General features: G+C 45.2%; 1 protein-coding gene across 1 annotated transcript in view; it reads right to left on the bottom strand.

Annotated features, from left to right (window-relative positions):
- The window catches only part of LOC8036046 (transient receptor potential cation channel subfamily A member 1), a 112,469-nt gene that overhangs the window by 59,585 nt on the left and 40,065 nt on the right, over positions 1–12,819 (bottom strand). Inside the window, exon 4 of the mRNA XM_040502442.2 lies at positions 1,894–1,991. Within this exon, the coding sequence (XP_040358376.1) occupies positions 1,894–1,991 (98 nt within the window). The remainder of the gene's footprint in view (positions 1–1,893; positions 1,992–12,819) is intronic.

Raw genomic sequence — 12,819 nt, 5'->3', positions numbered from 1 at the left:
GATGAACATGGGGTACGCTCGCAAGGTGCGTGCCAGTTTTCTCGTGATAATTGCTGTTTCAGCTTGTAAAATTTTGTAATTGAATTTATCTTAATATTGATAATTTGCAGTGGTGACTCACTCGATTTCATCACTTACAACACTTAGTTGAAGGCTTATTTCCGCCGCCGGGTGAGGCTAGAAATTGTTGAAAAGGTAGTTCGATCGGTTTTCCTGAATAGCGATCCCCTGTGCGATACCAGAGAGCCGGCAAAAGCGCTCCTTGGAGTGCCGCTGGTGGGTTTTTTGGGTTGTTTCCGTTGATTGGGCGCTTTGAAGCGCTGGATAGTCGCTCCAGGGTACGACTCGTGTGTTGCGATCTGCGTCTTCGAGCCCAGTGTGTACGTTTCTTTGTCCGAGTCATGGCATCCGCCAGTGCGGCAACGGGGGGAACAGCGGCAGCGAACGTGTCAGTGATAGAAATTGGAGGTTAGTACTCAAAATGTTGCATCAAATAGTAAAATAATTCGTGGCTGCTTTGTCGCTTTCTGCGGTTCGATATAAGCACATCTAGAACGTCTTCGTCGTTCAACCACAATGAAATATGAGAACACGGACACGCAAGATAAAAGCAGCGCAGCAAAACGATATGTAGCAGCTCCGGGTGTTTACAAAAGTTAATTGAGGTTCCCGTTTTGTGTATCGCTTGTTCATTACTAAAAACGGCTGCGTTGAAATGGGCCTATTGCAGGCAAAAATTCATGAATGGTTCATCATTTCCAGTCACGCGGAAAGCGGTGGAACTTCAAAACATTGCAGCCGCACGTGCCTTGCCGAATTCCATGAAAGCTACGAGGTCCTTGGGTGGCATTCGACGCTTTCTGTCCTTATTCGTGCACCCTATGACCGAGCAATGGTGTCCCGATGACCGGGGCACTGTTGCCATCGAAGCCCGTGGCACTAATTAAGTTTGCGAGTCTAAAACAGAAAAGAACGCGCGAAAGAAGTTGGGGCACAGCAGACACCCAACACCGGCCAAGCCTCTCCATCCGGGACTTTTACTCTTTTTACACAATCAGAAAGGGGGAAAGCGCCGGTAGCCCTTTCCCCTTTTCTCTCTCGCTCTCAAAATGGCGCTACCCACGATAAAACGGTCTATACAGATACGAAGTGTGAGCGATGAGACAGAAAATGTTGAATCCACTGAAGAACGTTTAAGTCAATATTAAGTTTACTCAGCTGAAAAAGCAATAATTGGTGACTGACCTTATCGAAAGCTTTCGAGAAATCGAGGAATACGCAGTCCGCCTGGGACCCACGGTCTATAAGGCGCATAGGCTTTTAACGAAACCAGATATTCGATTTACGCATGCAGCAAACGCCCTGGTTTCTCAAAGATAGCACTGAACGAGGTTCGCATTTTCCAAAATCCGCGTTGTTTACGGCTGATTTTTTGCATACACGTGCTTTAGTATTAACACAGTGGTGTCTTTGCCGTCTCAAAGTGATTATTGCCAGCACAACATAGCGGGCTTTTTCAAAAACACAGCGTCAAAAGTGAGGGACTGCTTTTCTTCGTACCTAGTGGTTCAGACCGCGCTGCGCTGCGTCGTGGAACTTGCAGGCATGGAGCAGTCACCGCCTGCGCGTTATAGCTAACAAGGTTCGGATCCGTGTTTTCCTTGTCAGTACAAGTCACTGAACGTACGTAAGTGGCTCGGATCTTCCTGGCATGCACGATAGAGCACAGGGCGGCGACAATCATTTCGAGAGATTGACTCCACCGCGGCTTAGTGAAAGTAATTGAATTCAATGTCTGCGGTAAGCCGCTCAGCGGTTCCCAAATTGGGAACATCACAGCCATCCGCTCCCTGCTAATGGACGTCTGGGCGGTTCTTCCGCACCGCTCCTTACCTTGATGTCACCGGCGTGGACCGCTGAGTGAAGGGGCACGTTGCCGTCGGCATCAAAGAGCTTCATCATCTCGGCCCTCGAATATCCGCTGGATTCACCTGAAAAAAAAAATGAAATTGTCACTGTGTTTGTCTTAATGAGTGCGAAGTGAATACGCCTCAGTGGGTGCCTGATGTCTCCGCTGTACATATAAGAAATTTGACCCGGTACCACTGCTAGCCTGGAGCCCGAGGAGTAGTGATATGCGACCGCACGCCGGTATATAATGCCATAGCCTCCAATATACTGACAAAGCCCGGCAGACCGCCAGGAGAAGCGGCCGCCGAAATGGAAAAGGTGAAGTGGCACCCAACGGATCAGAGGAGAGCCACGTGACTGGCGTCCCGCTGCGGCGAGACGCCGAAACACACTTCTTCCGAGCGAACAAGTGGGTTTCGGTTCCTCGCCGCTGCAAAAGCTGTGCTCTGACGTCCAGGTTCCCCGAGAAATGGCTCTTGGATGCTCTGTGCTACCAGATCCTCGCGCTCCAAATCTGCGACCGGGCACCCTATGGCTCCGTCATCGAGCTGCCAGGCCTTGTCAGTATAGGGAGTATTCACTGGCGGCCATATCCGTGTGCGCTGCTGCTGAGCACGTGCTGGCGGCGAGCTTCCGCAGTCCTTTTGGAGCGTGCATTTATCACCATCAAGGTTGCCGGTCTTAGCAGGCTATTAATGTGAGCTCGTTCTGAGCATGCGCTCTAAACATCGCCCTCAAATATGGCGTCCAGTGAATACCTATGATAATGCTCATCCTGATCGAAACGGGCAGGGTTGGGAATTGAACCCAGGATCCGCGAGTTCTGCAGCGCGAGCTTTCGCTCCACGTGCGCCGTCAGACGACACGCGAACATGCTCAACAGCGCAAGTCACAACAAGTTAGGCAATCCCGATGCCACCGCCGCTATCTGGCTGAGCGAAATCTGTAAAATTGTCGGACACGCGAACAAAATACCGTCAATCACAAAAAGATCCCACGCCATAGTTGGAAGTGTTTGTGGAGCCCAAGCAAAAGCTTCGATCCCCATCCCCCTGGGATGGGGGAGCTACGTCAGCGCGGCTCCGCGCAAAAGCGTGACGCTGTTATTACGTGGTGAGCATCCCGGAGACCAGAGGGAGGAATCTCGCCCCGGTGTGAATACCCCTTTAAGAGAATGTAAATAATGTGTCCACAAGATTAGAAAAAAAAAAATCCATAAAAAATTAACACAGCGTATAGTCTCCTCCCATACGGGGGATTATAAGGAATGCAAGGGGTAAGGAGTTAGGTGGGAGTCTAATGTTGCGGCTGCGGGCGCATTAGTTAAAAGCTCGAAGCACTGAGGGGGCATTTAGAGGTGCATAAAAAAAAAAAAAAACCTGAACTAAAAAGGCCGTTGACTTTATATTTTTATCTCTATCTTGATCTATCCGCCTCGCGAAGTAGGCCACACATTATTCGTGTTCACCGTTCAGCACTTTCATATATAGAAAACATGCAATCAAAGTGCCACGTCATTTCACCGGTTAGACTGAGCCTTTCATTAGTCCGGATTGAAGAGTCACCCCGGAAAAACTGCAGGCATCGGAGGACGAGCGAAAGAGGCTCAAAACGAAGGGCATTAGCGTCAAAGTTGACATTGATGTTTTTCGCCTATCGCTGCTGATTCCGTTTTGTTTTATACATACCGAAACCGTAACCGCCTGAATGCGCTTAACAGCGTTCATGACGACGACACGTGTCACTACAAAAAGGCACTCAGATGACCTCATCATCTGAGCACTAGATGATTACATTCCCGACGACCAGTTCTCCAGAATCTTCCATGGATCTCTGATCTTTGACGACGCCCACTTGAAAAAAGCCGATATGGCTGCGGAACTAAACAGTCCTTTGAAGATTAAATCTTAGTGGTACGTTGAAATGAATCTTTCATACTTAGCCAAGTATAACCTATAGCAAATTAACAACTACGAACACAACACAACTGCATAATGCTTATAACCCGACATCGTGCACACGGGCACAGTTAAAACGCTCCCCCGGTAACACTATGCTACAGTTGAAACTTAGGCAATATAGAAATAAGGTTAATGGCATGATTCGTCAGGCAAAACGCATGTACTTTAGAAATAAATTAAAAGACGCTCGTTTTGATATAAAAAAAAAGCTCGGTCGCTCATCAACAATCTGTATGGTACGAAGAAGCGCACTAAAAGTAATTATCTATTTTCTTTCGCAATTCTCTACAGATATATAGAGTATTGCTAATGATTTTAACAATTTTTTTTCTCTCGAGTATCAGGTATAGCAGGACAACACCGAGATTCATGTACTTTAAACAATAGTGTCTTAGACACGGCTTATCTTCCTCTTCACTCTGAAGCAGAGCTTAGGTCAATCCTTTTTAGCCTTAGGCCCAACACATCTCCAGGTATCCATGGTATTTCAGTTAACTCACTTCGGCAGAAACTTTGAAGGGATTAGGGCTGTCCTACTTTCAATTTTTAATCACATTATATAGAATAATATTCCATTAGTAAGGAAAAAAAGCTTCGGTAAATCCATTATTCAAGGGTGGCGCACGAAATAACGTAGGACATTATCGACCCATATTCATTATGTCTTGCTTTGCAGAAATACTAGAAAAACATTTATGGACAACTATGAATAGCTATGTAGATAAACACAGTTTACTATCTCCTTATCAGTACGGATTCACACAAAACCGAGATACTCAAATGCTCCTTGATGACTTTTCTGACATGCTCAGTTTATCTTTTGAACGGAATCAAGTCGCCTGCGCACTGTCCGTTGATGTCTGCAAGGCATTTGGTAGTGTTAGCCATCACATTTTGCTAACAAAGCTTTCAAAGTTAGGCTTTCGAGGCTCTTTTCTACTTCTGCTGGAAAACTTTTTACAGGATAGTTTTATTTGGAGGATATCAAAGCGGATTCTTTTCAATCAAAGCTGGCGTCCCCCAGGGCTAGCTCGGTCTTAAAGGGACACTGACAGGGTATTTATGCTCGCCGAGGTTTTTAGTTGTACGTGACATATGAGAGCTCAACTACCCAGAACAGAATTTGCGGCTCGAAATTCGGTTTCTTTCCGCCCGAAAACCGCCGATGAAGAACTGGCCGGTTCGAGTCTCGCTCACTCTCTTTTTCGCGGTCACGGGCCGTTTTCTAAGGTATCGATGCGACCACCAAATTTAATCAAAGTCGTGGGTCACTGAAGGCACACACTCAATATTAAAAATAGAAAAAAATATGAAACCCATTTTTTGTGGCTTCTAAAAAGCTGTAAATACGTTGATTGAAAAAAAAAAGTTCCACAGACAACCGGAAGCATTCTGTGCGTTCGTCGTTTCGCGGGTCTCGCGGGGACGGCGATGGCAGCGGACGACGGGCGTGGGACCTCTATTTCAGAGTTCGCGGTACCGGCGAATTCTGTCTACCGTTAAAAGAGAAATTTGGGACTGATCAAAAGAATTGGTATTCATCCCGTACGACACGCCCGACCACCAAGCCGATTTGCACGAAGACGTCGCCGAGCCGTCGCTCCCTTCTCGTGGCTGAAGACATCGCTCGCGCAAACGTCAAGCACGACGTGTCTACTTCGAGTTGAATATGCACGCGTACGATTTCTTTACTAGGTGCGAATGTCCCCAAAGCGTGGTGCTTCCCGACTTCGACACGGGGGTGCTTTTGCTAGAGAAAAATCGACAGCCAACTTTCCAACTTAGTTTACCGGCTGAATTATTACTAAGGAAAGAGATCCTCCAGAATCGAGATGCCCCAGTAGCTCAGTAGAAAAGACGTCCGGTTCACACGCGGTAGGACCGGGTTCGATCCCCCGTGAATTTTTTTTTTTTTTTTTTTCAAACATTTTTTTGATGTTTACATATTTTTTTTTTACAATCATTACTGAAGAAACAAACAAAAAATAACAAACAAATGTTGTGGACAATACTTCGCTTAATTAAATGGTATGGGATTTTCGTTTTGACACCTGCGAACTCAATGTAATCACTTTCCACAAAATGCAAGGAGCATATAAGTCAGGTAGCGTCCGCTTTCCAAGGTGCCCGTAAATGTTCTACAGGAATTGCAGCCAGCCATTGGTCCCGATCCCGTTGATCTTTCGGAAACTCTGTCGCACAATGCCACTTTTTTTCGGATGCAGGACATGTGAGCCAGCTCTTCACGCAACATCTTCGGTGTATTCTTTTCGGAGCCGATCATAGAAATTCACCACGGGCACTCACTACTCATCTCCAACTCCTCAATGTACAAAACCACTCATCTTGGAGTACAGAACAACGAGCGGGACAAACATAACTGCAAAAGAATCGCAGGGCGAGCAGGTTCCGCACGCCGCATCGCACGCCGCACGTCGTGTCGTCTGCTACGGAGAGGAGGAAAAAAAAAAACAAAAAAAAACGCACGGTCGGGTGTAGCCACGTGACTTCCGCCACTCACTCTCTTCTCTCCACTTCTCCGACCTCCGTCGGGTTTCGGTTTCGGTTTCGAGCAGTTGCGTCTTTTGGCTTTATTAAAAAAATACGCTACTCTGTTGCAAAATATTAATTGAGTAGTCCTCCGACACCATAATGAAGCGTCTGACAAAAAATAAAAAAAATTTTTTGGGGGGTGTCAGTGTCCCTTTAAGTCCACTATTATATAATCTTTATGTTAACGACCTCTCCATGGTGGTACAAATTGCACTCTTTCAATATGCTGACGATACCGTTATTTTATCTAGAGCGTTCAATTATTCAGATGTCTTTTCGTCTTTACAAACTGCGGTAATCGGAACTATGGACTGGTTCGAAGCTAATTTAATTAAAGTTAATGGATCCAAAATACAGCCAATATGTTTCCACAACCCTCAAGACTATCGGTCTTGATGCAGTTCTCGGCCCTTACGCCCTACTCGGCCTCAGAGCCACTGCCGGCCCTCCCGCTCCTCTCGGCCGTAATGCACTCTCGGCCTTAATGCGACTATCGGCCTTAGCGAGATGGTCCCACCCGTGTATGGTCATTTTGCTCTCCGTTGACAGATTCAAATCAATTCGATTCTGCGTTCTTTGTTAAAGAACATTTCCTATGGTTTATGCCTGGTAAGCAAAGCATTGCATTTGCCTGACTTTAACTCGCTATTGATGGAAACTGTTGTTCATAGGATTTTTGGGATAGTCAATTTAAAGTTCTATATATACCTTCTCGTATTCTTAGACTCTAAGAGCGTTACTGGATACCTCGATGTTCGACAAGACGTGGAAAAAAGCTCGTAGTTATTATGTACCAGCATTTCTGAACAAACTACCCTCTAGTATTCTCGATTTAAGAAACCAAGTACAAGCTCAAAAAAGCCCTGAGAAATTTTAGTTTGTAAAGTGCTCACTTTGCTTTTTTTATTTTAATTTCTTTGTGTGAATTTCATTTTATATGCTTGGTTTTGCATACGGCTGGTTTCACTGATTGTAAGACGCTGCCAGTCAAGCTCAATGTGGCTTAGGCAGGCCTGACCACGCTAATTTTGTTCATTCGCAATACAATTCTTATTATTATGATGTTATTATTGCAAAGATTGTGTTATTCTTATTGGTGATCTCGTCTTTCAGATGAGGCTGGCGGCTGGGAACAGGTCGCGTCGGCTCGGCTGGGCCGCCTGAACGGGTGGCGCATTAAATTTAACAGATTTTCTTTTGTTTAATGCCCTATTTTATAAGTATTTGAACTGCGACGGTAAAGTGTAGCCGGTGCACATAAACTTGCAAAGCATAGTTTTGTTTTTCCGGTGCTTTTTGTTTTTTTCATGTCAAACTTTTGTTTCGGAGATTTCGTTCAAGACCGAAACTATGGGCTCCGGAGAAACGGTAATAGATTCTAATCAGTTTTGATCAGCTAAGCAAAGCGGCGATGACTACAGAATTGTTCCGTCGAGAGTAAGTTTTGGCTAACTGGCATGCCTAAATCATGCGACTTATCTGTCCGCGAAATCATCTTTTGTGCGTATCCGCGTTTAAAAACAGCTCCAGTAGTCTGCCCGGTAAACAACACAGGCTGCAGGAAAATTACGAAAATTGAGCAAGCGCTGCTTGAGCCAAGGAGCCCGGTAACCCGCTGGCGCTCCACTAAGCAGCTGATACTAGTATTTCTATTCAGGTTTCAGTAGCAATCGAGAAGTCATTTTGACGAATATGCGAGTTATGTATTATATTACGTACTATATCCCACTAAAACGATATTAGTACATCCTTCGGGCTCAAATATGAGCTTAGTTGACTAGCTATTAAGTGAACTGCTGAATAAAAGTATATTTGACAGACAGAGAGATACTACTTAAACTCAACCAAATGGTTCTAGACGGCAGCACGGAGACGAATGTGGACAAATTGAAGAAAGTCTTCATCGGAGATTCACGCAGAACCTCTCTGGATTGAACGTGACCTCGAATCCTGAACGGGGAAATTGAGTATTTTTTTATGGCCGGACAACCTGAGCAATGTAGACGTATATTGCTGCTGGCTTCGACGGGGGTATAATATAAATATTGGAGGTGCAATAGATCATGATGTCGTGACAGCTTCTAACTTTGCGAGACGCGTCCCCCACCTTTTGAAAGCAGATAATTTCCCTCCTTGATTCCGGAAAACGTGCAGCGGACAGGTTTTCCGGATTCAAGTGTATGCGAAATCAGTCCAACTCCTTCGGTGTGGTCCAGAGGCTTTTTCGGCGAAAAGCAGCCAAGATGAATAGCCAACGCACCGACCGGCGTGGGTGGCTCAATCTTGAAGTTAATCAAACACAACCCAACTCAAGAAAACCAGCTATCGAATCTTCCCATTCACTTGACTGCAACATTGGTGTTCCCTCCAGTGAAACACCTCGTCTGTTGTCCTCAGTCCACTGTTCTACACCCTTATGAAGAAATCACTTATCAGTTACCCAGTAGTCGTCACTTTGAATGTGATTCAAGACAGACAAGAAATCAAAACGTTTTTCCGGGATTCCTCCCCATCCAAGAAATCGAAAGCATGCGACCGCGTGCTGTGCAGTAAACGGGCTTTCAAAAACGTGATGAAAGGAAACAATCTACTGAGGCTTCACCATCCTAATGAACACTCAGGCAAGCTTAAGAAATATTCGGACCTTCGTCAAATTAGATTGTTCGCCACCACGGCGACAGCACGTGTCCGCGAAAGCCGCCAGAAACGTGGAGAGGCGCGAAGCAACTTGTTCCGGTTGGTTCCCAGGTTTCCCGCTGGGGGCCGTCCATTTTGGTGGAGTCGCGAATGCAAAGCAATGAGAGGCGCAGAAGGTAACTTCTAACGACTCTTTGAACAATTTTATGTCACAACTTCTCCACTTTTTCTTTTACCTGCGGATGAGGTTATTACGTTGGTAATTGGCATCGACGAAACGTCCCTGGTAAATAAAAGGCCTATGACTCTTCAGTGTTTTTGCGTGATATGCTAAAACAGGGGTGGCCAGGCTAACCCGGCCTAAGAGCCGCAAACGAAGCCACAAAACTTCAAAGAGCCGCGGGAAAGGGGGGGGGGGGGGGGCAACTTTTGTTCAGAGCAGTAAACGAAACTCGAACTACTGGGAGGCACTCACTCGATCGAATGACGTTTTAGCGAACGCCCACGTTTCATCGAACGACACTTTAGCGAATAGTCTGAAGCCGCGAAGAGGCGTTTTCGGGTGGGCCAAGTGAGTTCATATTTTTGTAATGAGTTGCTGCAGACTGTCGCCGCGAAGCGGCGTAAAGCGCAGCGCGACGGATGGGTTAACGCGCGCCCCCGTTATTCGCTAAAACGACCATTCGCTCAAATGTCGCCGTTCGCTAAAATGTCATTCGCTCTTGTGATATGGACCCCGAACTACTTGACACCTATCCGAGTCAGAAACAGTCCAGCTGTGCGCAAGGTAAGCCTACCAGCCTACCAAACCGCAACCTGTCTTTCGATCTAAAACGCGTTCCATTTCGCTTTTTGTTGAAGTGATCGCGTGACCGGGAGGGAGAAGAGGGGGGGGGGGGGGGGTAGGGGAGGGAGCCGCGAGCCGCACTTTAACCAAGGAGGTTATAAGTACTAGGAGGTGGCACGTTGAGATATTGGTTAAGTCTAGTCATAAAAAGTTTAAACGATGTTGTGGCCAACGTGACCGTAGATCTCTCTGGCGATTGTTGTGCGTGACATGTCACGTGTCAGATGGATGGTTGATTGTAGAAGGATTCCTTGCAGGCTTGCGCGCGCTCCGTCCGGTAGGTTTTATCAGATCGAAGGCTAGACGAAGGCTAGCTACGGTCACATGATGTGGTCACGTTGGCCTGATAAGTGGTGAGAGCTAGGAGGAAAATGAGAAAGAGGCGAGGTTTCAAGGGAGCATGGCTTGTGGAGGCTACGCGGCTGTCGTCATGCCCTCTCCTACCCTTCTATCCTCCTTGACTTTAACACGCGAAGAGCCGCATGCGGCTCGCGAGCCGCAGCTTGGCGACCCCTGTGCTAGAACAAGGGGGGTAAAACGTCGCCCAAATGATATTGCGGCACAGCGTCGCATATTGGTTAGGAGAAACAAAATCAAGCCGAAACCAGGGTACTAGTAAAACAAAATACCATACCATAAAAAAAGGAAAAAAAAAAAGAAATGGAAGTAATCTTTCATTGCCACACCATGTCTGCTAGCAATGGACCTACGTCGGCCAGCACCGGAAACTAGACATCGGAGCCTGGCCGCCACTGGCCAGGCTCGGCCGTCATCTTCACAGTACTGGCCGACATGCTGTGCTAGCGGGGAGTGTACGGAACTATGCGTCCTAAATTTCTTTAAATTAACCTCCTTTCGCCGTTAACTTCGTCGTTAACATTAAGTTAATTTCTCCTTTTATATTCGATAATAAAGACAGGCGTCAGAGGGCTTAATAGCTTTTAAATCTCCTTAGCCGTTGCAGGTGACCAAGGGAAAAATTCCGGGGACACCTAAGCACTTCTTATGAGTTGTGAATTTTTTCCTGCATTAAAATTTCGCTTGTATTGCGGGGTCGTGTGTTTTGTATGTTTCAGTTATCTTTGAGGTAATACCAACATTATTTTTACAGTCCTGATATGGTACCTAAATATGTCGTCATGTGCCTAATATATATATACAGGGTGTCACAAAAGAAAATTTACACGGTCTTTTTTACCGCAAAAATAAACTAGCCATCGCCAAACGCTCATTCTCCGCCCGAAGGTAGCGCTAGAGGTCACAACCAGATGCCAAAGTTTCAGCCCGATCCGATAACGTAATCAAAAGTTATAAGTGATTTTCTGAAAATTTCAATGGGAAAATGGCGGCCGACTGAGTCTTCGAACACATGGGGCTCTATGGCACCAGAAACAGAAAACGGGCAAAAATGGGCTCCATTTTCCGATTGAAATTTTCAGAAAAGCTCTTATAACTCTTGATTAAGTTATCGGATCGGGCTGAAACTTTGGAATCTGGTTGTGACCTCTAGCTCTACCTTTGGGCGGAGAATGAGCGTTCGGCGATGCCTAAATTATTTTTGCGGTAAAAAAGGCCGTGTAAATTTTCTTTTCTGACACCCTGTATATATATATATTAATATTTTCTATCTTTGATAGTGTGATTAATTGATGCTGTTCTTTATGTTCTTTCTGATTTTTTTTTGCTTAGTGTTAAAAGCTGAAAATTTAAAATTAATACTTGATGTGCAGTATGTCGCCGTGTGCCAATTGTAAGGCTGCAGAGGCCTTGTCAAGTCAAATTTTTGACTTTTTGGCCCTGCAGCCTACATCAGTTTCTGATGTGAAATAAAGGATTGATTGATCGATTGATTGATTGATTGGTTGGTTGATTGATTGATTGATTGATTGATTGGATATCAACGAACATCTCTGGATCCACAAGTCGAGAAATAAGCTTTAAGTCTCTTTGTCCCGTTCTCCGAAACACGTCAAAGTTGTACTATAGGTGAAAACATGTACATTGCACTGTTTATCACATCACAAAATTTTTTTTTTAAAAGTCAACAAGGTCAGGAATTGTAGTTTTGTCTTTAACAATATACTATGCATGGAAATCATCGAAACCGATTAATCAATTAATTAATTGAATAAAGCGGGCCGATTAATCGGGTTAAAATTTTTAACCGGCGCCCAACCCTGGTCCTAAATATATTTCATGAAAGCGTAGAATTAACGATCCCAACCCCCCCTCCCCCCCCCCCTTTTCCAGAAATTTGTTCGTAGCCAATCCGTGCATTTCATTCGATAAATTCAGCAGGGAAATAGACGTCACACGACATTATGATTCTAGGTGACACCACTAGCTGACGCGGTGACGTGACGTCACGTCACGTCACGTGACCTGAAACCGTCACGTCGCGTGATATCAGGTAAGAAGTTGATTTTAGGTGATTAATTTGCTAATTATCGCTTCACGCTCTCTACCTGGCGGCCGCTCTGGTGGTACATTATCCCGAAGAAACAATTATCTCTTTCCAGTGTCCTTTTTTTTTAAACATATTACTTTCCGCGATAGAAAAATAAACAAACATAAATAGTGTTTTGAGGGGATTTCCTTCTATGTTTTCTTCTATTTGGAACCATTAACTTGTGATTCGCAACAGTTAAAATGGGCGTTCTAATCTCATTTTTCTATTAAATGTATATTCAATTACAATTGCTAGTTCCCCTGAGCTGTCAACCAAGTGGACTTTGTGCTCAATTATAAAAAAAAAAGAAAAAAAAAAACACAAAAAAACGGTGTAGTTGCACACAAGTTGGCTGCCAGAGTGCCGTCATTTATGTACACGTAAAGTGAGTATGAACGAATGTTGGAGTGCCATCACAGATAAAATATATAAAAGCGTGTCTTTGCTGTTCTTATTTCGGT

The sequence above is a fragment of the Ixodes scapularis genome, unplaced genomic scaffold (assembly GCF_016920785.2).
Source record: "Ixodes scapularis isolate PalLabHiFi unplaced genomic scaffold, ASM1692078v2 PGA_scaffold8__174_contigs__length_109621045, whole genome shotgun sequence".
Lineage (NCBI taxonomy): Eukaryota > Metazoa > Arthropoda > Arachnida > Ixodida > Ixodidae > Ixodes > Ixodes scapularis.
Note: the sequence above shows the minus strand (reverse complement) of the source record. Positions and strands in the feature narration are given on the sequence as shown.